The sequence below is a fragment of the Cordyceps javanica genome, chromosome 1, assembly GCF_051103115.1.
Source record: "Cordyceps javanica chromosome 1, complete sequence".
NCBI lineage: Eukaryota > Fungi > Ascomycota > Sordariomycetes > Hypocreales > Cordycipitaceae > Cordyceps > Cordyceps javanica.
The window spans coordinates 7732077-7756609 of record NC_139295.1 but is presented as its reverse complement, the minus strand read 5'-3'; the positions used below and the strand labels follow the sequence as shown (position 1 = coordinate 7756609).

The 24533-nt window shown below is 54.3% G+C and overlaps 11 protein-coding genes across 11 annotated transcripts; 4 read left to right on the top strand and 7 right to left on the bottom strand.

Moving 5' to 3' along the window:
- Positions 1–563: 563 nt before the first annotated feature.
- On the bottom strand, positions 564–5772 carry V2A60_002360 (uncharacterized protein; the record flags this gene model as incomplete). The annotated part of the gene is made up of 10 exons (XM_083253711.1): positions 564–1519; positions 2492–2813; positions 2862–2929; positions 2979–3029; positions 3080–3130; positions 3180–3966; positions 4019–4411; positions 4643–4711; positions 4781–5122; positions 5179–5772. 10 exons carry the CDS (start codon positions 5770–5772, stop codon positions 564–566), a joined length of 3633 nt encoding a protein of 1210 aa, XP_083109837.1.
- A 160-nt stretch (positions 5773–5932) lies between these two features.
- V2A60_002359 (uncharacterized protein) lies at positions 5933–7624 on the top strand (the record flags this gene model as incomplete). Its single annotated transcript, XM_083253710.1, has 2 exons — positions 5933–6217; positions 6287–7624. 2 exons carry the CDS (start codon positions 5933–5935, stop codon positions 7622–7624), a joined length of 1623 nt encoding a protein of 540 aa, XP_083109836.1.
- A 445-nt stretch (positions 7625–8069) lies between these two features.
- On the bottom strand, positions 8070–9326 carry V2A60_002358 (uncharacterized protein; the record flags this gene model as incomplete). Its single annotated transcript, XM_083253709.1, has 1 exon — positions 8070–9326. The coding sequence occupies one exon, from the start codon at positions 9324–9326 to the stop codon at positions 8070–8072; it is 1257 nt and encodes a 418-aa protein (XP_083109835.1).
- Positions 9327–13388: 4062 nt separating this feature from the next.
- On the top strand, positions 13389–13928 carry V2A60_002357 (uncharacterized protein; the record flags this gene model as incomplete). The annotated part of the gene is made up of 1 exon (XM_083253708.1): positions 13389–13928. The coding sequence occupies one exon, from the start codon at positions 13389–13391 to the stop codon at positions 13926–13928; it is 540 nt and encodes a 179-aa protein (XP_083109834.1).
- An 805-nt stretch (positions 13929–14733) lies between these two features.
- Positions 14734–15510, top strand: V2A60_002356 (uncharacterized protein; the record flags this gene model as incomplete). Its single annotated transcript, XM_083253707.1, has 1 exon — positions 14734–15510. The coding sequence occupies one exon, from the start codon at positions 14734–14736 to the stop codon at positions 15508–15510; it is 777 nt and encodes a 258-aa protein (XP_083109833.1).
- A 1287-nt stretch (positions 15511–16797) lies between these two features.
- V2A60_002355 (uncharacterized protein) lies at positions 16798–17250 on the bottom strand (the record flags this gene model as incomplete). The annotated part of the gene is made up of 1 exon (XM_083253706.1): positions 16798–17250. One exon carries the CDS (start codon positions 17248–17250, stop codon positions 16798–16800), a length of 453 nt encoding a protein of 150 aa, XP_083109832.1.
- A 2921-nt stretch (positions 17251–20171) lies between these two features.
- On the bottom strand, positions 20172–20783 carry V2A60_002354 (uncharacterized protein; the record flags this gene model as incomplete). The annotated part of the gene is made up of 1 exon (XM_083253705.1): positions 20172–20783. One exon carries the CDS (start codon positions 20781–20783, stop codon positions 20172–20174), a length of 612 nt encoding a protein of 203 aa, XP_083109831.1.
- Positions 20784–20994: 211 nt separating this feature from the next.
- On the top strand, positions 20995–21359 carry V2A60_002353 (uncharacterized protein; the record flags this gene model as incomplete). Its single annotated transcript, XM_083253704.1, has 2 exons — positions 20995–21004; positions 21070–21359. The coding sequence occupies 2 exons, from the start codon at positions 20995–20997 to the stop codon at positions 21357–21359; spliced, it is 300 nt and encodes a 99-aa protein (XP_083109830.1).
- Positions 21360–21384: 25 nt separating this feature from the next.
- Positions 21385–21831, bottom strand: V2A60_002352 (uncharacterized protein; the record flags this gene model as incomplete). The annotated part of the gene is made up of 1 exon (XM_083253703.1): positions 21385–21831. One exon carries the CDS (start codon positions 21829–21831, stop codon positions 21385–21387), a length of 447 nt encoding a protein of 148 aa, XP_083109829.1.
- A 101-nt stretch (positions 21832–21932) lies between these two features.
- V2A60_002351 (uncharacterized protein) lies at positions 21933–22212 on the bottom strand (the record flags this gene model as incomplete). Its single annotated transcript, XM_083253702.1, has 2 exons — positions 21933–22139; positions 22204–22212. The coding sequence occupies 2 exons, from the start codon at positions 22210–22212 to the stop codon at positions 21933–21935; spliced, it is 216 nt and encodes a 71-aa protein (XP_083109828.1).
- Positions 22213–22383: 171 nt separating this feature from the next.
- On the bottom strand, positions 22384–24462 carry V2A60_002350 (uncharacterized protein; the record flags this gene model as incomplete). The annotated part of the gene is made up of 1 exon (XM_083253701.1): positions 22384–24462. One exon carries the CDS (start codon positions 24460–24462, stop codon positions 22384–22386), a length of 2079 nt encoding a protein of 692 aa, XP_083109827.1.
- Positions 24463–24533: the final 71 nt, after the last annotated feature.

Below are 24533 nucleotides of genomic sequence, written 5' to 3'. Positions count from 1 at the left end.
ACAATCTACCAAGATGGGGTTTGCGTATGTGCCTGTCATCATGGTCGTCGTGTGCAGGTTGAGGAGCGAAAGTTTCGTGGCCTCTCTCGGGTATGAGGGCACAGGTGACTGTATATATACTCAGGTCAAGCCTGGCGTTCGCATTAACCATTCTTCCAGTTCAGTAGTCCCTCGAGGATCAGGATCGCAATCCGACGGATGCATGCGTATGGATGCCTTGTTCCATATGGCGGGCCGCTCGTTGTGGAAAGGAGTGAGGTGAAAACCCGGTCGTCGAAGTATCAAAGGCGATGCCTGGCTACACCCGCGCCTTGCACAAGCCATTTCGCCGGAGATGCGGTGATGGCAGTTCGGATCGGCGAGGGAAGCTGCGGCTGCTTCGGTGACAGAGGCGAGTGACATCTGCTTTGTGTGGCGGCGTCGCAGAAGGAAGGGAGCTATCAGTGCCGACTGTTCACGAATTTATTCACGATTTATTTGCGCAGAATTGCCAAAAGGAGAAAAGGCAGCAGACTGTTCAACAGAGTTTCGAGTTGACACAAGCATGCTAGAGCCTGCGCTATCTACGTAGTGAGCAGCATATCTACAGTCTGTATGGTGCAAGGAGAGCCAGTGTAGCTGCGGCGAGAGTGACAGCGAGGAAGCTCATCCCGGCGCGGGAGGCGGTGCTGGCCAGCAGCGTGGTTGGCACTGGCGGCCCAGACGATGTCCAAGAAGCCGATGCCGAAGGTGCTGAGGAAGGAAATGAAGTGATCAAAGAACTGTTTCCCAGCCAGAGGGGCGCACCGGAGGGCGCGGATGCGCTTGCTGTGCTGTTGGAGCTCACATTCGCGGAAGGCATGGCAGTTGTCAGGTTTGAGGGTATAACATATGGCACGAGGGAAGGCCGGCCGGCTGTACAGGTGGACAGAGTAACGCTTTCGCTCCAGGCGGACGTCACCGTGCTTACAATCGCCTGCGCAGCAGAACCGGAGAGGTCTGCGTGTTCCATAACGTGACTGGTGCGGTTTGAGCCGCAGCGTTTTCCGAGGGGAGACGACCTGCTTATCAGCTCCCCGCGACGGTCGGAATCGGCCGCGCGGCGCCTGCACTTCTCGTGGGCTATTGTTATAAAGAGACAGAAGTGCCCGCTGCTGCATGCACCGACACACTCCATCTTCCTCGGTGACTGTCTTCTGCCAGCTCGAATGACGTTCCATTGCGATCTGCCCCGGCGGCGACCTATCAACTGCCCGTGGACCTCCAATTTGTACCTTGCCGAGACGCTTCTGACAGTGGAAGTGTCTTCCTACGTATTTAAAGGCGTACTGGCCGAGACAGTAGACGAGAATGAGTGGCCGCTGCCCCCGCCCTTGCTGCTCTGGGTTCTCGACAGGGACTCGTCGCTGGAGCTCTGGTATGACATCGGGCAAAGGCCGCGATCTGGTGATTCGACACGGGACATGATCACAAACGTAGTCGGACACCACGAAGACGTCTTGGGAGACGTATACTACGCAGTTCACTGGGAGGGATTCCTCTGCCCTGGGTGGGTATTAGATCAGGACCTACCTAACCACGACCTTGTTGCCAACTACTGGCAGAAGCAGAGACAGAGCCTGTGAAGACGCCTCTTTCTTATCAGAACCCGATAACCACCGGTTTGCAGTACAGGAGAGTCAGATGCCGCATGCAGCTCTTGACACTTGGAATTACCGTGGCGGAGGGATCCCTAGTCCCTGTGGTGCCAAAAGACAAGCCGCTGCTGAATCTGGGATCCTGTACATTATCACCTGGGAGTGCTCGTAATACAGTATTATTTGATGTAGAAGAAAGCTTCAGCTCCAAACTGCAATTTTCGAAGTGAGCGTCCGCCGTTCATGTTTTTGCAGTGGAAGTGAGGGGCTGACTCTGATTGTGTACCGAACAATACAGTACTTACAACATGCAGAGTGATGAAAAGGAAGCGATCGGAAAACGACAGGGATCAGTGGAATGGACGAGGCGAACCGTCAAACAGTTACTCAGACATTGCTTGTAGGCCCTATTGGCGGAAAGCCACTAGGCGTAACAGAACAACGAATGAATACAACATGCGACGAGAACAAAAGCGAAAGGAACGTGAGGGAAGACCAAACATGTATTATCTAAGCGTAGCTAGTGAGCACTATTGTCCCGAGGCCGTCGCGCGTCATGAGTAATGAATGAACGAATACAAGATGCTTGAAGTTCACTGGAAGTCACCATCGGTGTCCGCAAACTGGCTTCTGCTCAGCCGCGCCCCACTAAAGCACGGCGACCAGGCCCTCCGGACAGCTGTGATGAGGTGAAGTTACAGCCTATCAGACTACTCTCTCGATTTTCAAAGTCGGTGTTTCGTCATCAATGCACTCTAAACACTTTGGGGGAATGAAATCCAGCACTTGCAGATGGAGCCTCTTCCTTGACGTGGCGACGGCCTGTTTCAGTTCCTCCACAACTTGGCTTTCGGCTGATACTAAGATCAAGGTACTGATGTCGTCAACGTCCTCATCTGTGATGAAGGAGCTCTGACTTGTCGTCAACTTCACACCACTCTCAACCCCGCTAGGATCCTCCACCACGTCTTTGAGAACAGGTGCCTTTGCCAGGTTCGAGACGCGCCCCGCGTTGTCGTCGCGAAGCCCGGCTACCTCGTCCGCATCGTCTATGTTGCTCGTCACTGGCATGCCCATGCGCTCCGCCTTGGCCTTGTTCTTGCCTTTGCGGTCCAGCTTCGCCACGTGTCCGGATTTGCCGTCGGCGACTCTTTCTTCACGGTCAGCCGGGTAGATCATGACTCGTAGGCGCAATTTCTGTGTGCACGGTTAGCCCCCGTAGCGAGAGGTCACGACCGTCCATACCATGCTGTTGTCAGATGTGTTCCCGTCTTTCTGCGGCCTCGCGCCGATGGCATCCTCCATGACCAGTGCTTTTTTCAGCATTAGTTGCGTGGAATCCAGGCCCAGAACGGTACTTACCGGATGTGTCATGCCGCTGCTTCTCTTGAGACGCGACCGTCGTCGATAGTACTTTTCTCAGCGTTAGCTCCGCAACCTTCGCATCCCGAAAGGGGGCTTACACGGTGTATCAGCCCGCAGTCTCTGGTTAATCGCATTCTGCATCATCAGTGCTTCTCTCACCGTTAGCCGCGTAGACTGCAGACTTGACAACGGACTTACACGGAGTGCCTTTGCAGACCAGCACGATCTTTTGCGTTTTGGTACTTCCAGGCTCAGCGCGCAGCATGTCTTCCAGATATCCGTCCAAGCACCAGTAGCCGCAGCCGCTTGCTACAAGCACCACCCTCTCGAATTGTTTGTGGTCCACGCTCCTGCCATGAGGGCCGGTGAAGAAAGCGATGCGCGGGGGAAAGCTGGCCGGATCGATGGCCTGACTCGTCTGGACGACCTTGCCCTTCCTCAGACTGACCACAACGCCTTTCTTCTCGACGTCGTGGGCTGGCCGTGGCGAAGAGAGGATCGGTCTCGTCAGAGTCTTTGTCATGCCACTTTCCGCCTGGACGAACACGTGGAATACTGTGCGGTGCTCGTCGTCTGTTACCGTGGTGGCAAACGGATGGCTGGACAGGAGTTGGACGCCGGGGATCCACACGTTTATGTACTGACCAGGTTTTACGTGAATTCGTCGCGGGGCTTTGAGTTCCATATGAAGCCACCATGTACCATGAATCTTCGACATCCCAATCTCAGAATAGACGAGACTTGGCCAGCGCCCTCCCGCGAAGTTATTGTAACCATACCGACCGAGGAAGAATACATTCAGTAGGCCCGAAACGCCACCGTAGACGTATAAAGCCAGCCGGTTGAAGCTTGCATCCGCGAGTACCTGGCTCAACAGTAGGTATGCAAGTATCGCGGCCGAGAGCTCGTGTATCTTGAGAAAGATCTCGTACGCGACTGGTTTGACGAGAGACGCCGCAACGAAAGCACTCATGCAGATGATAATCTGAAGAGTGAGAAAGAATTCGGAAACAGTTCTTCGCGTGATGGAAACGTACCATGAGCCCCATCCTGCCCTCATCCGTGTCCGTGAAACTGCGTGGGTCGTCCACCAGCGCTACGACTACGGGAAACAGAATAAGGCACGAGGCGAGCAATCCTGCTACCCGATGAATCTGTCGAAATAGCTGCAACGATAGACCGAACACGTCTGCGAGTCCATAGTGGTGCGGAGAGAGATAGATGACGGCCAGGTTGAGGAGAGCGAGATACTTGGCCCGGACTGTGGCATCGGACAGAGCCGTGAACAGCACAGAAAACGTCACTGTCCCTGTTCTTCGGATCTGCAGCGACAGGGCGGCCCCATTCAAGGCTAGAAACAACAACAGCGCCAAGACTTTACAGATGTACCATGGACCAAGAAGGAAACGTCGCCGTATCAGGCGACGAAACTGCAACTTGTGAGCAGCGCGGCGGGGCACGCACCATAGTGGTGCCGCAAGGCGGCAGACTGCGACAAATAGACTGCATATCGGTACAGCCCGGATCAAAAGAAGAACGGAGATGGCAAGCAGGGCAACGGCATATATCTCGTATAAACGCAGCGCACGCATGGTGGGCTACATCCCTCTAGGGTTCTGCTAGGGCTCCTCGGCTATTTTATAGAGTCTCAGGCTGGCCACCTCAGCGGCGAGGACAAGAGTAGCAAGCTGCTTTTCATGGTTCCTGGGCATGTTGGCCAGAATGGAGTCCTTTCACGTCAGTGTATTCGTCAGTGTATCCGTCAGCGCATTCATCTCGTGCCGGCGTGCTGCACTTACTCTCCGCAGCTGCGCGACACCCTTTGCGGTGGGAGCGCAGGCGACAAAGTTCAGGAACTCGTACCACTGAGCGCTGTCGCGGACACCAGGACCAGCATCCTTTTGCATGAGGTACAGCGCTAATTCGCCCACAGAAGCCGCGTCGCTTTTTTCTATCTCGGAAGTCAAGGGTCTGAGCTTTTCCAGGTTGGCTTCACAAATCAGCGTCTGTTGCCTGCTCTGCGTTGTCACGACCAGCCTACTCAGCTTCATGTGCCCCCAACGGTCTACGAGGACGTTCCTGCACCGAAGACGATCATAGCCCAGATGGGTGTCGTGGAGGAAACCCAACCCGTCCAGAATCTAACACTGTCAGCAGGAAGAGCACCCCATGCGGAGCCGAAACATCATGCCTGAACTAGAGACGAACGCAGCTGCGCGTCATTGGGATACGTCGGGCAGCGAACAAGGTGGTACAGACAAAGGGTCATCTCCTCCATCACGATGTAGAGGAAGTTCTGGCTGCTGAAGGCTTCCACCACCTCGACAATGTTTCGATGCTGGAGTTGCAGATAATACTGAACAGCGCGCTGGTCAGAGTCAGGAAATTGACGAACAAGCGCGATGCGACTGTCGCTCGCAGCAATGGTAGCATCGCCATCGAAATCGAGAATGGTATAGGCTTTTTTGTACTTCTTCGCCCACGGGTCTCCCTCGATCGGCGCCCGAACCGCCACGACCTGTTCCTTGGCAGCGGCTCTAGGCAACACGGCTTCCGATCCTGGCTGGGACGCTGTCGATTTGGCAGTTGTCGGTGTGGTCGTCAGCGACGTGGCCGCTGCTAGTCTGGCTGCTATTGGTTTGGCCGCGATTCGGGGTCTTTGTACAGCTCCAGGAGGTGCTCGCCGTTTCTCCGCCGGTAGAGGGGGAACATCGCCATGGCAGTCACCTGCCCGTTTGGGCTGGCCGCTTCCATCTCCCACAAAAATCTGCGTGGTCGGTCTTTGGTTCATGGTTTGAGTCCGCTGCTTGCAGAGTTGTCACTGCCGCGGTGCTGCTCCGCAGACTTTGTACCTCGCAGCACAGCTGCTTCTGGCTCCTGACACGGCCTCTGCACGATATAAACGGACGAGATCCTGGGAACAGCAGCCATCATGGTCCAGCAGCAGCACGATGCCCCAGGGACAGAAGAAGATCAACTCCCCAGAGTGGATAGCGCGTCAGGAGGACACAAAGGCCTACCGCGAGCTTCGCCGTTGTGATCTTGAACGAGATGAGAAGGGCAAGAGCTTTTGGCTGTCGAGGCTCTCCACAGAGAACGCGCAGCGCTGCGCAACACGAATCCTCAAGAGACCAGAGTACGCGGAGGCGCTAGATCCTCTGCTCGCCGTAGACGCCCTGCGAGCCGGGTTCTGGCTGAAGCTGATGCATAAAGTCATCGCTCTCGGGATTTTCGAGGTACGTACCGATACGTGAGCTGCCTCACGGCAGGGTAGTCCCAGCATCGAGCTGAACGGCCCGAAGCAGGTCCAGTCGTACTGGAACCACATAATCGCTACCTTCAAGCAGATCGCGGACGGCAGGACGCTCACCGAGCTTGACGTGCTCTTGCTGGAAGGCAAGTGCCCCGGACGCTCTGAGAAAGACGCAGAGGAGATTGCTGCCCTCGTCGACGGGGGGAAGTTGTTTCCCGGAGCGGACCAGCAGTGGCGTGCGGGCCTGCTGGATCGCCTGAAAAGAATGCCAGTCCTGGTGATCCCCTCCCTGAACACTTTCTTCGATGACTGCCGCGCCATGGAAGAGGTCGTCCCCTGCATGTATCACATTGCGGATAAGAAGCCGAAAACATCATGCGACCACATATTGCGTAGAATGTACACCAAGTCTACAGGTTTCGAGACTGCTAGAGAACTGCTGTGGCGCTTTCTTCTGCTACAGTCCACCGACCTTGCACGCGCGCCCACGAGGCCGGCCAGTCGTCTTCTCGCCAAACAAAGACCAGGACCGGCGGACGAGGAGAGGCTGCACGTCTTTGCGACATTGGCCCGCACTTTGGGCTTTGGTTCTGAATACATCACCCAGCTCACGGCGGTGCCGGCAGAGATGGTCATTGCGAAGCACGCCTTGATGAGGGCGCGCAAACCTTCTGCTTATGCAGTGGATCGCTCCCACGTAGAATACATTCAGGAGGCCATGTCAAAGGTATGCCGTGGGATCACCCAGCTGCCACGCCCGGCGCACTGCGGTCAACCATTCAGCAGCATGCCGCACAAATCGCGCCATGTCGCTGGGTTTCCCGACCTCCTATCTTTCGAACGTGACAGAGAGCATTTGAGCGGTCATACCTCCATGCCGTCGTTGTTGGAGGCCTTGCACGGCACAGCCTCCATCCGCGTGCAGTCTCTGTGTCAAGCCTTCTTTGGCGCGGCCGTAGACATGACGGGCCCAGGAGATCAAACCGAAAGAAGCTGCGAGGAAACCAGACCTGGCGGCCCCGCGGAAAGTGGCAACCCGGGCGTGGAGGGGCCAGGGTGGCCTGGCGAGGCGGGCGAGGCGGGCGAGGACCCCTCCAGTTTCTCGCCAGATTGTGTCTTCTTCGTGACGCTAGTTGATGACCAATGGCAGACCCTGGAGCATGTTCAGCCGGCGACCAGAGAGAACCTGGAGCACATGGCAACGAGACTCTGCAGCCTTGGTTGGTCTCTCCGAGCTCTCAGCACCGAAGGCAGGACTGGCGCCATCACACCGGAGGATTGCTATGCGTGCACAATTGGTGCAGGAAGTAACACGGTACTGCTGGTTGACGGGAACTACGATAGCAGTGCTATTCACCAACATCTAGACTATCTGCGCGCTCCCAGCTAGACGTAATACAAGATAAAACTGATCTGCGGATTGAATCACGTACATGTGTCACGTTGTGAGGCAGTTAGCTGTCATTGACTCTGTTATTCTTGAGAAGCTTGTCCTCCTGATCTGCTAGACAGGTTCACGTCATTTATCTAGGTTTCGAGAAGGCGTCCCAGCCACCTGACGGAGTCAGGGAGGCTGGCCAGCCTTCCAACCCCTAATATCTATGGTTTATGACATTCACCATTTACGTCAAGTCTGCTTGTCCATTCAACAGAGGCAGAGTTATCCGACAACATCTGCCACTTCCACACCCTGGCAACCGGCTTGCAGTAACTCACAGCAGACACTACGTAAAAGAAAACGAAACAATACTTGTGTTCGACGCCATCCTGGAAAAATGCCTCAGCTACGTGATGTTGAATCTTTTGTGCTGATTCGCCCGCGCGACTTTCGAGCATCATGCCTCCTGCTTGATTAGCGACGGTTGAGGCCAATACTGGTGAGCCAGAAGCCCTGCAACCGGGTCCGGCTGGCCTGGCAGTGCCGTCGCCTGGACAGCCTGGAGCTGGTTGTTGGGGTACACTAGCTGTCCCGGCTGCGCCTGGGTTGGGACCCACTGAGGGTGGGCAGCTTGGGCGGCCGGGAGACAGGGATACACAACTTGGCCTGGCTGCGCCGGGGCCTGACAGTACTGTGGCAGGGGACTGAGTCGAGTGGCAGGTCGGGCTGCGAATTGGACACCCGACGCGGGCTGTTCAGTTGTTACGAGGGGTGGCGGAGGGGGCACCACTTCCCGGTCTAACGATGGCGACTTGCGGAAAGTGCCAGGAGCACAGTGAGGCTCTCGGCCGTAGTTTTCCTGATTCGCGATGTACGCACTAATAATTTCAAGATCCGCGTACCCAATTTCGGTTCCGCGCTCAACGACTGTTTTACCTTTATAAACGTAGTCTTTATGAGCTACGATCAATGGATTCTTCCCAAAGTTCTGCCGAACCCAGCCACGCGTCATCCAGAATGCCGGTCCGTCTTTCTGGCAGAGGGGGACCACTTTCACCAGGCACCACGGAGCTTGAAGTCTATTCTCTCCGTACTTGCCCGGCTTGAATGGCCATCGTGATGGGATGAGGGCGGAGATGTCGGCGCCTGGACGCACCACAACGCCTTGAATACCAACGTTGCCCTGGTATCCTTCCATCGGCTTCCGCGCCGCTTTGAGATTCGTTCCGCTCTTGATCCCGGTCCGTTTTGCGTAGTACCTTTTGAACTGCCCGGGGCCGCCCAGCTGATAGATGTTGTAGACACCGGGCGCACCACGATTCAGGTAGCCGAGGAGCGTACCACCTTCGGCCTCGAGAGTGAGATCCTGGAAAGACACCGTAATAGTATCGACGTCATACTGTCCATATTGTTCCATAAAATCAGAGGGAGCTGGGGAGGGGGTGAGGCTGTTGTGAATCGGCTGTTGTCCTGCTGCGGGCGGGGGGCTTTGCCCGTTGTTGAGCGGCTGCTGTCCTGCGGGCGGGGGGCTTTGCCCGTTGTTGAACGGCTGCTGTCCTGGGGGCGGGGGTTGCTGTCCTGGGGGCGGGGGGGTCTGCTGGTTGTCTGACTGTTGTGCCGCAGGTTGGTCAAAGTCCCACTCCATCTCCTCTTCTATCTCTCTCAACTCCCGTTCTTTTGCTGCAAAGGCGGCGGTCCCTCGTTGGTTCTCCATTGCAGACAGTAATGCCAGTGCCGAACCCCGAAGCCTCCGCAACTTTTTCTGCTGCGAGGGGTTTTGCGACGCCTCATCTGATCTCAATCGTTTGCTAACTCCTCTGGAGGCCCCCATGGTGATGGTACTACGTTGAATGACAAAATGATCGGGCACTTATGAGCGAAAGACCGTGCCTTTATACTTTTCCCGCAATGATTTGGCGCCTACTGCAGATTGATGCCGTAAGCCTGCGATGACTCGAATGTGAACCGATGAAAAGTATATGCATTATCAAACCGCCTATAGTGGCTGTTAGAAGGCTGTAGGTAACCTGGTATAGGAGTTATTATACATGCCTTCAGCGGCTTTGTGCTTATATCTAGTATCGACTGGAGAGTTTCAAACGGACATTGTCAGTACTGGTATGTATCTACTGTATACCTACAGGCAGCTAAGACGATAGGAATGGCGCTGCGGCGCCAGTTTCGAGCTGTCCCGTCGATAGCACTTAAACACACCACCTGTATGATAGAGCGATCCGAAGCGACGACAAAGCAGAGCTTGACCAGACCAAAACTTTGTCGTCGAACCCGGACCGCGAATCTGGAGGTAGATAGCGCTGCACAGCTGCCACAAACGGCAGCCGGGGCAGCCTATGACAGAAGAAGAAGCAGAGGAGGAGGAGGAGGAGGAGGAGGAGGAGGAGGAGGAAGAAGTGATACTGTACTGTACAGTACCTACGGCGGCACAATATGGGAGGACATGAGGACATCTAGATCAACTGGAGAAACGCCGGCCGCACGTGGTGCCGCCTTAGTGGACGGCTCCCTTTGTCCGCATAGCGAAAATAGCTGCAGAAGCCATTAAAGAGTGCAACGCCATGGAAACAGCAGTAATCCGTATCTATACTGATGGAAATGGCATCAATAGCCATGACAGGAGTCGCTCCCGGCCGGTGTGCCACCTTCGCCGACAACCAGGCGGCACTTCAGGCTGTCCGAAACCCGAAGTGTCCATCCGGCCAGTATATCCTCATCGAGGCCATACAGGCTCTAGATGAGCTTCGGAGCCAAAAACGAAACATCCAGTCCCATTGTATTGCCTCGGATGTCGGAGTGCCTGGAAACAATTGTTTCCGAACCACATTTACAACTGAAACGAGGCTGCCGATCATGCAGCCAAAGAAGCGGCGGATTCTAATTCGGCGCCACCAAACACGACGGAACCAAGGACACTTCTAGCCACCACAAGGACCAATGTTCGACAAGCAATGGGCCCAAGCCTGGGCAACCGACAAACACGGACGCGACCTTTTCAAACTCGGTATCCGACCCGGCAAGGCAACACTCTCCATACACAGCAGAACACACAGAGCCATCAGCTCAGTCATCATCCAAATGCGCACTGGCAAGATCGGCCTCCGAGCATATCTGCACGGCATCAACAAGGCAGACTCAGACCAGTGCCCATGCGGTTACGGCCGCCAAACCGTACGCCATATCCTGCTCGAGTGCAGAGATTGGGCGGATGAAAGAGACAAGATGTGGGCAGGCAAGCGGCCATGGGTTGACCTCAAACGCATACTCTGTAGCTCGTCCATGGCAGTACAAGCAGCCAAGATGATGATCAGGACGGGACTATTGGGCCAGTTCCAAGCTGTCCCGTCCAAATACTCCAATACTCATAGCGTAGACGAGTGATTTTGTGTAGACAGAAGCTGAGGAGGGCCAGGAAGGGTCTGACAAGTCAGAGACACAGAACAGTCATGAAAATTATTCTGCTCAAAAGTACCTTCCTCTCAAGATACGTTGTAGTAAAATTTCACCACCACCAAAGTTCTGATATTAAATAAAAAATAAGTTAAAAATTCAACTTTAGTAATGGAATTCTCTATTACTCAATTTACGATGGTTTTTTATCAAGATTCGGCGGTTTATGGAGGTTTTGTGATGCATGCATGCTTTTTTACTATGTTGCCGATTTGAGAACAGAGTGTGGGGACCGGAAGCTACTTTTGCGCAGAATAATATTCACCTGTATGATAGAGTTGTCTGAACCGAAGATGAAGCGAACTTTGCCATAGAGAACTTCGTCTTCGGGGCCGATGACAGCAAAATCAATAGGCAGATAGAACGCTGCATAGCTGCCAATGAAGGCGGTTGGGACAGTCTATGAATAAATGAATGAATGAATGAAGGCTGGACCAGATCCTGGGATAACAGGCAAGTCCTAGGATAACAAACAAGTCTTGGGATGGCAGTCAAAACCTGGGATAGTAAGCTATTCCTGGGATGGCAGCTAGCTCCTGGGATATAAACTTTATCTCAGGATGGCAGTTCTGGCCCAGGACTTATGCCAAGATCCCGGGACAGATGCTAAGATCCCGGGACTGATTCCAAAATCCCGGGACTGATTCCAAAATCCTGGGATTGACGTAAAGATCCCGGGACTGATGCAAAGATCCCGGGATTGCCGTAGAGATCCCGGGACTGACGCAAAGATCCTGGGATTGCTGTAGAGATCCCGGGACCGATACCAGGGTCCTGGGATTGACGCAAAGATCCCGGGAGTGATTGTGTCCCGGGAGTGGATGAGTCCCAGGAGTGATTGTATCCCGGGAGCGATTGTATCCCAGGAGCGATTGCGTCCCGGGAGTGATTTTGGTCCCAGGAGTGTTTGTGTCCCAAGAACAGATGAGTCCTGGGAGTGATTGTGTCCCGGGAGTGGATGAGTCCCAGGAGTGATTGTATCCCAGGAGCGATTGCGTCCCGGGAGTGATTTTGGTCCCAGGAGTGATTTTGGTCCCAGGAGCGATTGCGTCCTAGGAGTGATTTAAGTCCCAGGAGCGATTGTGTCCCGGGAGTGATTGTGTCCCGGGAGTGATTTGAGTCCCAGGAGTGATTTTGGTCCCAGGAGCGATTGCGTCCCGGGAGTGATTTTAGTCCCAGGAGTGTTTGTGTCCTAGGAACAGATGAATCCCGGGAGTGGATGAGTCCCAGGAGTGATTGAGTCCTAGGAGTAATTGTATCCCAGAAGTGGTTGTGTCCCAGGAACAGATGTATCCTGGGAGTGGATGAGTCCCAGGAGTGATTGCATCCCGGGAGCGATTGCATCCCAGGAGCGATTGCGTCCTAGGAGTGATTGAGTCCTAGGAGTGATTGTATCCCAGGAGTGATTGAACCCCGACGAATATGTCCGACACAAGAACTCGGCGACTGGGTTCAGCTGCGTCAAACAATACGGTTTCTAAGAAGATCTCATCCATCAGAAAATGAAATATCAAGTCTGTAGTTCTGTAATTTCCAAAGTTAAAAGCCAATCAGGCCAGGTAGCGGACAACCTCTTCTTCCAGAGCTAGATCCTCCCCATCCTGAACGAATCAACTGCATAGAAAAATAGTGCCAGTCGAATGTTTGCTCTCTCTACTTGGCATGTCTGTTCTAGCAAGGTGCGGCAACGCTTATTGTACAAGCCATGACAACCATCGAAGAGGTATCACAAGTGTGACCTTGACAACCAACCAGGCGAGTGACCATACGGCAGCGAAGAACATCGCTCGCGCTAGCCAGAGACATATTGTCGTCACGACGAATTTTGCGGCCAGCTGTCTCTTTGCATGCGTATACGCAAAAGTCATGGCAGCCATGAAACATCGCTCAGCTCGCGCGAGTGGCAGTGCCGCGACCATCCTACATACGCTCTGCCACAGCGAGATGCACCACGATACCGCACGAAAAGACGCGATGACATGAGGACTTTCGCTTGTGCCTCTCATAGCTTCGGATTTGAGCCAATCCATCAGTTCTCGGCTCATTTGTAGTTGTTTCGGCTGTTGTGATCAAGTCTTGCGTTGCGTTGTCAATCCACGTAAGCTGGTCTGGCTTAAGTATGCATATGCGTTTCTTCCATGAGATCCATTTTCTGTGTCTGGATCTAGCACCAAGACAACCATCACAACTTTCAACCGCAAAAACTGGCTCAGCTACGCCAAATTTGACTTATGCTCCCCATCATGTCAATTGCAATTTCTACATAATTGCATCCGCCGACCAAAGACAGAGCCATAGGCCATGCTCTACAATGGAAGGCAACACATCCCCTTTCGCCATCACCTTATCCATATTCTTCTTTCAAGACACATGTGGCAAAACTGGTTCCCCTGAAGTTCTCCTTGCGCTGCCCACAGGCACAAGGTCGACCATCGCTGCAGAGGACATGTGGGACAGCTTCGGTAGGCTGGGTGTAGACGTCGCACAGTTGCAAAGCAGAGTGAAACGTTGCACCGATAACATCACCGCGGTGCATGATGCCACGCATTTGCACGGTGCAGACTTTTCAGAGCGGCTACGTGCTGTGGAGGACGAACAACTGGCTGTCATCAAGTCGCGGCTTACTGAGCTTCAAACGCTGCAGGAAGAATACATTGCGCTAGATTGCAAAATAAAAGCCCTCCGTGGCCAGAAAGAACAACTAGAGGATGACATCTTGCGTTTACAGAGGCAAGATAGCATCTGGGGCGTCAGAGATCCGGACCGTGAGCAAGAGGTTCTATTCTCCGAGGACCTTGAAGCGTCGGTCGGAGATGAGGCGGACTCCGAGCTAGACCATGATATTGAATAGCAATGCCCGATCACTCTTCTCAACTGCCGAAATGTACTGTACAGAATAGGGAGAGAGAAATGTCACACTTCTAGTATGTGATAGCGGGAGCCATTTTAACTTGTGACGTATCGACGCCGGTTATCCACCATGTCCCCGAAACTCCTCGGTGGGGTAAATATGATTGAACAAGGCCGTTTGCCAGTAATGCAGATGACTCTACAGCACTGGGCAAAATGGCCTCCCACCAAATCCCACGTACTTGTCTTTAAGCCGTGCGCCGCATGCCGCCATCCACCTCCTAATAATCATGGCAACCGCCAAAAAAAAGGGCCTATTGTACTTAAAGCAGTTAAGCAAGCTTCATTTTTGTTTTCAAGTCATTTTGCGAAGCTTTGGCGTTTCTTTCCACACTTGAAGTCGGTTACAAAATTGATAACATTCATATCCGTACCCATGCGCAAATGCTCCAGCACTCATAGTGAGCGTGAACTAGATGCAGTACAGTGCTGTAACTGTGGACTGTAGCGTGATACAGTAGTGCTGTCAGTCGTAGCTCTACCAGGCAAGAACTTGCGCGGGCCGTGTATGGCTGTAATTCTGAGATCTATAGTGCATATTCGGATCTTTGCCACGGTTGGAAGCAGCTGTCGCAGACTGAGCAGACTGGGCCACATGGGAAGCTAGAAGCGGCTCTGAGCCACAATGTACTTCCCGACAGGCCGGCGTGGTGGCATGGGAGGGGATGCCGCGCTCTTCATCTATAAGACTGGTCAGGTCTCCGTGAAGACTAGTCTGAGGCAGCATTGGCTAGACATCCGGCACAATGAGCTTATTCGTGGAAGAGGAAGCAAACGCCCGCATCTGGAAGCAGTCCTGGCGGCTGATCTGGCCAAAGGACGACTATCTTGAAAAGCTGCTAGATCGCGGCCTTACGCCAGTCTTGGGCGGATACAGTCTGTTGGCTCAGGCGATCGACGAGTGCGACGAACTCAAGGCCGGCGAACCCAAGACCGGCGAACACAAGGCCGACGAACCCAAAGCCGGCGAACCCGAGGCCGGCGAACACAAGGCCGACGAACCCAAAGCCGGCGAACCCGAGGCCGGCGAACCCAAGGCCGGCGAGCACAAGGCCGGCGAACCCACGACCGACGAACCCAAGGTTGGAAAAAGCGAAGGCGAAAGCTTCAATTTCGTGTTTGGTGTAGTCAAAAACAAGCCTGACCTACCGGAAAAGCTCGAAGACATCCTCGGGGAAAACTTCTTCCAAGAATTCAAGGAGTCTCTTCCTTCTGACGCTATTTTCGACGATGCCAAAACGAAAGTGACGATTCCGTCCACCAAAACATGTTTCTACTTTGGACTGCACGATGGACAGTTTTGGCCCAAAGAGGTTGAGGACATGGGCTGTTTCGCCCGATCGGTGCAAGGGGCCCAAACTACGGCGGTCATTTTCTATTCTGATCCAGGTCGCGCTTTGCACACTTGCGTTGAGGGAAGTGATAATATGTTGGTGTTCACCGGAGGATTTGCTGCCGTGCTTCCAGACGGAGTTGGCGTGGATAAAGTGGCGTGGTGTGTCTCGGAGCCGCAGAGAGGTTAGGCTCTACCTATGTTACATTCATTCATTGTTTTATTACGCCCGGTGGCTTCTAGCCAATAGGGCTCACTAGCTTTGCCTAGGTACATGTTTGACTACTCGCATTCTCCGTTCCCCTTATTCCTTCCTGTCCTTTCTCGATCGTTTCTATGTCGTCTGTCCACCCCCCAAAACAACTCGCATGCCGCGTTGTTATCAATCCAAATGGACGGTGAAAGACAGTGTCAGGCCACAACCAATCACTGTGAAGGACGTAATCCTGCCTTTGCATGTTTGAAAGGCCCGATAGCCACCCAGACACGCTCCAAGAGCCAGAACCATGCAAGGGAACGAGTTGTCTAGAACATGCTGGCGCTCGGGAAGAAGAGATGCCCATACTACTAAACGCTGCAGTATGTGAACCGTGAGGCTGCATAGTCTGTTTCAAGATTTTTCCGTATTATTATTGTGTGCAGAACTGCTTGAGATCACACTCTCTGTCTTGAGAAATTAGCGTACGCTGTAACCGCTAAAATTGGGCGGTATTAGTGGGCGTCCAGGCCGTCACGCTAATCAACAGGCTGATGAGCCTGTAAACACCGGCTAATGGCTCAATTTTGGCGGTTACGGCGTGCGCTACAGTAATTTCCCAGGACAGAGAGTATGACCTCAAGCTGGTTTTGCACATGACAATATTACCCTGAGACATTTTATAAAAACTTGGAAATATGTCTGACGAGCAAAGCCAGCGTATCATGCGCAATTGTGAGCTTATATTGGGTATTGGTAACTGTGACCTCGACGTCGAAACATATGACTGGATGAATTACTTTGCGCATCATTCTTGCGACCGAGGAAAAAAATGGTGGTGTGCCCTACAAGCGCTTAAATGAATTTTGCCTGCATTCTAGATCGCTGCGAGAATTCTTGACAGGTTTTCGATTCCATCGAAATTGGTTGGAAAATAAAATACTTTACCAAAATTGGAAGCCCATCTTGCCCATGAATGTAGGTCATGAAGAAAAAACATGCGCATTTCCGAACCCCAAATATCCAGCCAATTAGCATCGATCAATAGCCTCGCCAAACGCGGCAATAATACCGTCATAGAGCCGTTCCGGATCTCCAGCCGATGCTCCAATTATCATTCTTGCTTGGTCACTGCCATGGTCTTTCTTTAGAGTCAAGACGTTCGCGAGCTCTGTCACCGCGACAACTTAGTCTCCAGGCGGCTGACCATTTGGCCCAGGTTCATATGCTGAAGAGCTGTTCGGCGCATCGCCACCCTCCAGGGTCAACACGGTCAAGGGCTCATGATGATCGGCACTCATGGTCTGGACGCCTAATTTTCACAACGCCAAACCTATCGATGACAACCTCTGCATCCGCTGGAGCATAGGCCCAGTTTCGGACGTTTTCTGTGTCCATGCCGGTAGGGTAAAGCTTCTCCATAGTAATGCGATCTCGAGTCTTTGGCTTGCCCTTCCCAATGCGTTCATGCTCAAAAAAGACATACGCAGCGTAGTAAACACCGCAGGTATTGCCTTTCCGCGGGCCTTTCATCGCTAGGAAGCGATTGAGCTGCCCAACTTGAAAGCTGAGGCTTCCATGAACATTTTCTGAGATAACGCGCAGAAAAGCCGTCTTTGTCATACCGGACTTCTTCAGATGGTTTCTGATCTTTTGCCGGACCACGTCGCATGTGTCAAAACCCGGCAAGGCACCGTCGGTACACGCTGCATATTTGAGCTCATCATTGTCCATGATGGCACCTGATGCAGACCTTTTGCTGGACTTGAGATGTGGCGTATGCGGTGATGTCTCTATCGAATGTCATCGGCTTGCTGCAACTGAGCTCCATCTTTATATTTTGCTAGAGTGAATGGGGATCGTAAGTATTGGGCTGTAGCCGTGCTATCGATAAGCCGAGAGCGTACTTGGGCCTCATCTGCCTACACAAAAGCGGATTCTTGCCGAAGGATGAAAGCCGGATATGGTGCTTAGAACGAAATCGTACTCTTCCGAAGCTAAAACCAGCTGCTTAGTATTCGGCAAACATTCATCAAGAGTCATATAGGCAGGAGCCCATCGCTTGAGTCAAAGCCAAACATCCCAGATCACGACCCTTTTGCTGCCACAGATGAACTGGTACGTCTTCCTTGCAAGCGTTTTCTCCTTCTGGCACCTAGTGTCAGCAAGACGGAGCGGACCGGCGGACTACACCTCGACAGCCACAGGGATGAAACGTTTCTCGCCAAGCAGCACCCTGTCAATTCCAGTACCGCTGTAACAGCCATCGAAAAAGACCCAAGGAGAATCTCGATGGCGAAATAGTTTGCTTCCGAGTAACTGAGATGCCCAACTTAGACTTGGCCATCTTTGAGCGAGGGACAAGTAATTTCTGTCGCCAAACGCACGAATCGCTTTCCCGAGGAAACGGAGTTTACAGCAGCGATTATGCTCAAAGCATATTTTCATACGATTTTCATTCGCATTGGGACTCCTTCGACGAGAAATTCACCGACAGCAGGAGTATCGATCCGGATACATGCCACGCGGACTTGGTGGACATCGAGCAGGAATGCCACCCCCCAAATTATGGAGGGACGATGGTCAGAAATTGTATCATCTACACATTTGGAGCTCCTTAAAGTGTAAAGTCCTTGACTTGTTTTGATCGTAAGATTCCTTGCAAGTGTCACGTTTTCCAGTACCGTTAAGACGTGCCCCTGCGGCTTGACCGCATGTTCTCGCCCGCCGATTCCGTGCCTGGCTCTCTCGCGACACGGCCTGCGTGCTCGTTGGGAGTAGATATCTATTGCATAGTATTGAATTATTAATAGTATCCAAAAATTGAAGAGCGCGTTCTGTTCGAGCAGGAATCTGTCCTCGTCTCCTGACAGAATTGCCACACTCAGTCGACGCCCGAGGTGGTTGCATGCCAGCGCATCGGTGACAGCATGCCCTGTGAGCTGCCCCCTCAATAGCCCTCCACAGTATAGTGAAGCGTTCGACAGCGAGGTCGTGATGGGTAATCTGGACTCGCTTACGTGTTTACGGTCTTCGCATGTCACCTTTGTGAAGCAGAAAACGGAAGTCTGTGGATGGTATTGCCTGATCGAGACCGATCACCTCTGCACGATTGGCTTGTAACGTTTTGACGTGTAGCGCAGGCGCAACCGAGAAAAAATCGCAAAAAAAGCATCTCGGCGCGCCTTTCCATATTTTCTGCCCGCTTTCTCTATCCGCGCTCGCGCCGCCGCTCCTTCATGGCGGCTGCTGGCTGCGTCTCCATAGCCGGAACGGCGTTGATCTTTCGCGTTTCTCAAGCGAGCTTCCATCCTTAGTGCTACCCCTGATGAGGATAGCTTCGTCATTCTATATATACAGAGCGGCGTATAGGTTGTTCTCGAGCCGGGGTCTCGCTTCATTTATTCTAGATTCTTGTCTGCGACGAACCCTCAGATTCGTCCACAGTCGGATGTACGTGCGTGTGTGCATCGGTGACCAGCATTCGCCCCCCCCCCCCCCCCCCACCGCCCACATCATCACCCGTAACGCTATATGATCTCGCAGCGCGAGGAGGGGTGCACTCTATACCAATACCTAGCCAGACCGGTGCCAGCTCCTGGTAAGAATAACAGTGCCGCTTGTTTGGGCCGCATTATGGCGCCGGGTCTTCGCCGAGTACCAGGCAGCCCGATCCTCCCAGTATCTTGGGCCGAGATCAGCTTTACAGCGTGGGTACTAGAGGCTATCACGTTCAGGTGTTGGTTGGCTCCATTCTTGCCTCTATAGTGTTGTATTTCTCCACGTGGATGGAGATGGCGATTGTCTTCCTGCGCCAGAACAAGCCTCCGCCATTCTCTACCATAGCAAGTCAAGAAAACAGAGACCTCGGAGTCCGGATGCTGAGCGCCGTTATGCGTAAACCTTTTCACAGAATACCTGACAAATCGAGTCGCCTTTGAACATGGCACGTCGGAAAGCGCCATCCGGCTCGCTGTGACTGCGCTGGCTTTCACCCTCCGATGCGAAGTAGCTTTCAGCTCGCTCGGCTCGATGGGCCCTCGCAGTGAGGGCTTAGTGGACGCACAGTCGGCGGGTGCAAATCCGCGCTTGCACAGGCGCTGCGGCTTCGCACCGATTGCTCCAGAGTCGTCCGCTTTGCGTAGATTGTGGAGTTGTTGCTCTATGGAGGGCGCCCCTGGCGAGCAGTCGCCCACCGTGAAAGGCCGGCCACTTCTCTGTTCGCGATGTAGGCAGCAGGCGATTCTCGCTCCTTCATGCAGCCGCAAGCTTCGAGCCCTACCATCTACAGCGATCGCCTGCGTATGTACCAGTAAGTCACCAATCTTTACGGAATTGGACGGCGCAAATGCACTGCTACATACGATACGCACGCGATCACACCTATGATAATTGAATGGACAGGCAGCGCGCATAACGGTCTAAACAAACGTTGTCACGCATTGGCTAGCTACAAACACTCATGGGCCTCTAGCCTCAAGAATGCACTAAGGTTTCCGACCAAGTCTGGAGAAGAAAAATTGGCTGATTCTTTCCAAACGGACTCCGAACGTAGACAAATCCGTGAGGGCTTGGGAACCTCACCCGCTTTGCATTGTGTGGTCGCACTGTGCATCTGGCGGCAGCGGCTGGGTTCTTCGTGGCAAAGCATTCTGTTAGCGGCTATAATGATCACCGTTTTGAGACTGATGATCGACCTCAAATCGGTTGTGAAAAGGATTCTTCCTGAAAAGTCCGTAAACGAGCGGAGCAGCCAGGGCAGCGCTCGACAGCGCAATGCTCGCGAAACCGCCCACGGTAGAGAAGCCCGCGTCCAGTTGACCGTCTTGCAGATGCACTCTGGAGACTGTATACATCACGAAAGCAAAAAGAGAACTGAGAACTGCCGCCCAGAACCCGAACATCTGAGCGAGCAGGGAATATTTGGAAAATCTGCTTTCCAGGCTCCTCTGACCCAGGCAGACGGTGATAGCGAACCAGATGAGCGAGAGAAGAAGAAAGACCGTTGACATGATATCCACCAGTAGAAACACAGCAACGGGGTAGCAGAAGTCGTGGTCGGTCTTGAAGCAGAGGGCGTATGTGCCAGCTCTCACGGAACGGATGGCCGCATCCGCAGCATCAGACTCGGACCGTTTCGGAGAGGTCCATTGAAAGAATCCGGCGTAGCGACACCGGCACACCATGACGACGCTCAGAATCAGCACAACCAAGGCAAAAAACTGCCTCCCGTAGTAGATATACTTGTGCATGCCGTGAATGTCCATGGTGCTAGACGTGGTGATAGCACAGAGCAAGACGGTGCAGGGCTAACTCGCGCTGCTCGCTGGCAGATTCTTATACGCATTGCCTGTCGTCTGGTATGGCGGTAGGATTTGACCGCTTCCAGCAAATTAGTGCTCATGACCCCTACATATAGTGCGACGCTCTTCCTGCATGCGCTTGAGCCTGGCTGTAGAGACATCTAGACGGACAACCATGACTGAAAGTACGTTCACCACGTCGCGTTCCGGCCAATGCACCGTCCTCCGCCCTTTTAACATAATTCTCCAGTAGATCAAGCCAAACTTTTCATGAGCGACAGCGACGCAGGCTCGAGCTCCGAGATTGCATCGAGCGAAGCCGACACCGATAGCACGGGTAGCCTCCGTGACTTTGTCGTCGGCGAGGGTAGCGAGTTTGTGCCCGACTCGGAGACAGCCTCGGTCGCATCGATTCGGAGTGGCGAACGCCTAAAGATATCGGAAACTCTCGATTATGTGATTCTGGACCTCATCAGACTGCGTGACTTGATGCACGAACGCGTCGTCGTCGAAACTGCCGAGAGCGACACGAGCACGTAGATAGTGATCTTAGAAACAATGCGATTTAGAAGTACTCTCCGCTAGCCCTCTCTCTTTTACGTTCTACCTCGTTTTCGTGTACAACTGTCAAGTAAATCTTGTAGAGCTCCCTCGACACCTCCATTGCCTTCTCCATCGCATTGTACAGACGAGCAAAGTGTTTCCGCGCTTTATCGAGCCTCTGCTGCAGCTCAGCATTCTGCATGACCAGCTGCCGTTCCAGCGTCTGGTACATTTCGCAACTCCCTGGCAGCGCATTATTCCTGACGGCCGCGCGGGGTGTCCGCGCCCCGTCGATACCGCAGCTCTCGGGCGGCACATCGTTGTCGCCGCTTGTCTGGTGCTCCCGCGCCTGGGCGGTGATTTGTTCGAGGAGATCGTCGAGCGCGAAAGAATCCTCGAACGCGGAGGAGTCCTCGAGCGTGAAAGAAGATGAGTACACACTGGATGTTGCGCGGGCGTGCGACTCCATGGCGAGGCGGCGCTGTGTGCGAGCGTGGCCATGCCAGCGGGGAGCAGCACGTATATGGATGCCTGTGGTTGCCTGTACAGGTCTGATTCCGGCCACGTCCTTTAGAGTTTCCCATGGAGGCTGAGCGACCGTCTCGCGCCACCTTTGGCGGAGATGTCTGCAGCGGCTGTTGAAGACCGCGGCGGCGAAAACTGGCGGCCCGGAGAGCCGAGAGCGACAAGGAGACCGCCCATGAGAGCGCTGGATGGCACCTTGCCGGATCCACGGGACAACCGGTGCTCACGATCGGCCTCGGCGCCAATGCCATTCTCACGCAGGATTCAAGTTAAAGTCATGTATTGTATTGATAGTATATTCAGTAACCACATCTACATTAGACATGCCGTCGACCAGATCATCCGTGCGCCCCTGCGATAGCCATGCGTTTCGTTCTTACCTGCAATGCGGGCTGATGGTACGTGCTTCACCGGCCGAGTACATCGACCGCACGCTCCCACCCGCGCTCGCCGCGCTTACTGTGTCTGTAACGATGCCAAACCCAACCAAACACGGTCATTTTTCCGTTAGCCAGTCCCAGCCAAGACTGTTGACAGAACCGACCGGCCGCGAGATACGAGTCACGGTGAGCCGGGTTTTCTGCTTGCGGAATGGCCACGCCGTGGCCAGAGCGGACCCACGCCGCCTGTAGAGCTGAAATATGCCGAGTCCCATCACGCCGCAAGCCGCCGCCCCTCCTACTACGGCCCCCACAGTGATCCCCGTCTGCTTCGACGAGCCGGACGTGCCCGGCGAGGCATCGCACGGCGGCGAAGCACAGTCCATCCCGCCATCGTCGTCGGTGATTTTGATGGATGGATCGATGAGTGCCGTCAAGTTTCTTTGCATGTCTCCTCCGCCGGTGTAGATCTCGGATCTCGGGTCGAGGATCTCTCTCTGCAACTCATCGACGGAAGCCTTCGGATAGTGCAGCTTTGCCACCGTCGCAATGTAACCCACAGTAGCTTGCGTGTCGTAGGGGACAAGCTTCGCGACCTGGATCGCGCCGCGCTGGACTGTTCCGTGCGCCAAGGCGACGGGGAGCACCTCGAATATCTGGGCCGCGGCTTGCAGATGCTGGGACACGAACACATAGTTCAGCGGGAAAAGGAAACCGAGCTGGATGAGATTGCCATCCGTCGAACTACGTGCGCTGTTGGGCAGAATGACGCGAGGCAGGCCCTGCAAAGGCGTCGCGGCTGACGAGGGTCGAACCCGTGTTGGGCTGGCGGCCTCTGTAAGTATTGTCGTCGGGACGGCCCCGCCGCTGGAGAGCGTTACTGCGCTCGCCGTAGAAGTGCGGCGGGTGGAATCACTACCCTGTTTGGTCTGACTAGTCACGGTGCCACCATTAGAGGCCAGGTTCTCGGCTACGTTTACATGAACCCCGGCCGGAGGGGTCGTGGGGGACGTGGCGATCAACAGACTACCGTCTACGGTTGTGTTCGCGCCACTCGCCGCAGCATGCATGGCCGTCTGCGGCTTGGACGCGGAAGCGGGAGGCAATGCCGTCGTCGCCGCCCATGGCGTCCGGGAAGTGCTCACGCTGCCTGAGGCGCCATCCTGACGCGATCGGGACGTGACGTCCGCAGTCGCTGTGCTGTGCGCTGTGCGGGAGAGCGCGCTGGCGAGCGTCAGTGTCCGAGTCCTGCTCGGCACCCCCGAGGTAGCTTGGCGGAGTGCGGTCGGGGAGGTTGAATGGACGGAGGGTGATTGACGGTCTGCGGGAGGCTCCGTGGGCTTCACAGCCTCAGCCCCAGTTGTAGACCAACCAAGCCCAGGCTTGTGCGTCGCCGTGCTCGCTGGGCCTGCCTTGTCCCCGCTTCCAGGCTGAACTGAGCTTGGATAGGATGCTGTAGTTGCGTCTGTGGACGCGGGCCCGGCCACAGGGTTGCTGCTCAGGCCCGACTCTGGCTGTGTGGTAGTTAGGATTGCGAACGTTGTCGGTTTTACTGTGTAGGTGCTCCAGCTTGTGCTGGCCTGCGTAGTAGTCAAATCGCCAGCATTGGTGGGTGCCACTACGGGGTCACTGCCCGGGTCCGGGCTACCGCGCACCGCGGTCGGACGGCCAGAGGTAGTCGGATCTAGGGTGTGGGTACTGCTCGAGCCTGGTTTATCGGCAGAACTTGCTGGTTCTCCCGCGGGGTTGCTCCCTGGATTCGAACTGCCGTAGCCCAAAGACGAATCGCTAGAACTTGCTGGCACCCTACCAGGGCTGCTAGTGCCGCCTAGACTGCTCAATATCACCGTCGACGGATCAGAAATTGTCGGTTCTGCACCAGGGGTGCTTTTCGATCTGAAGCTGCTATCTACTATGGTCGAATCCCCAGGACTCGTTGGTGCCGTCACGGCGGTGCTGCTCGAGCCTGGCCTTACGGGCGGTGTGGTGGGGGGCCAGGTGGTTGTTCGTTGCGTGGTAAGACTGCTGCCAGCAGCTGAGGATATCACGGGCGACACTGACATCGTGGACGTCGACAGGGCCGCCTGGGTTGTGTTGAGGAACAGCAGGCCACCTGCGCTGCGCGGTGCTGCATTTCGTAGGAAAGAAGCCGCCGCGGGATGCGTTATCGCAGCAACGTAAAGCAGAAGCTTCATTTGCGCTTTCTCATGCCCCGACCAAGGTCAATAAGGCCTCCAGCCCAGCTCCAGGGCAGCGTCTACTTATA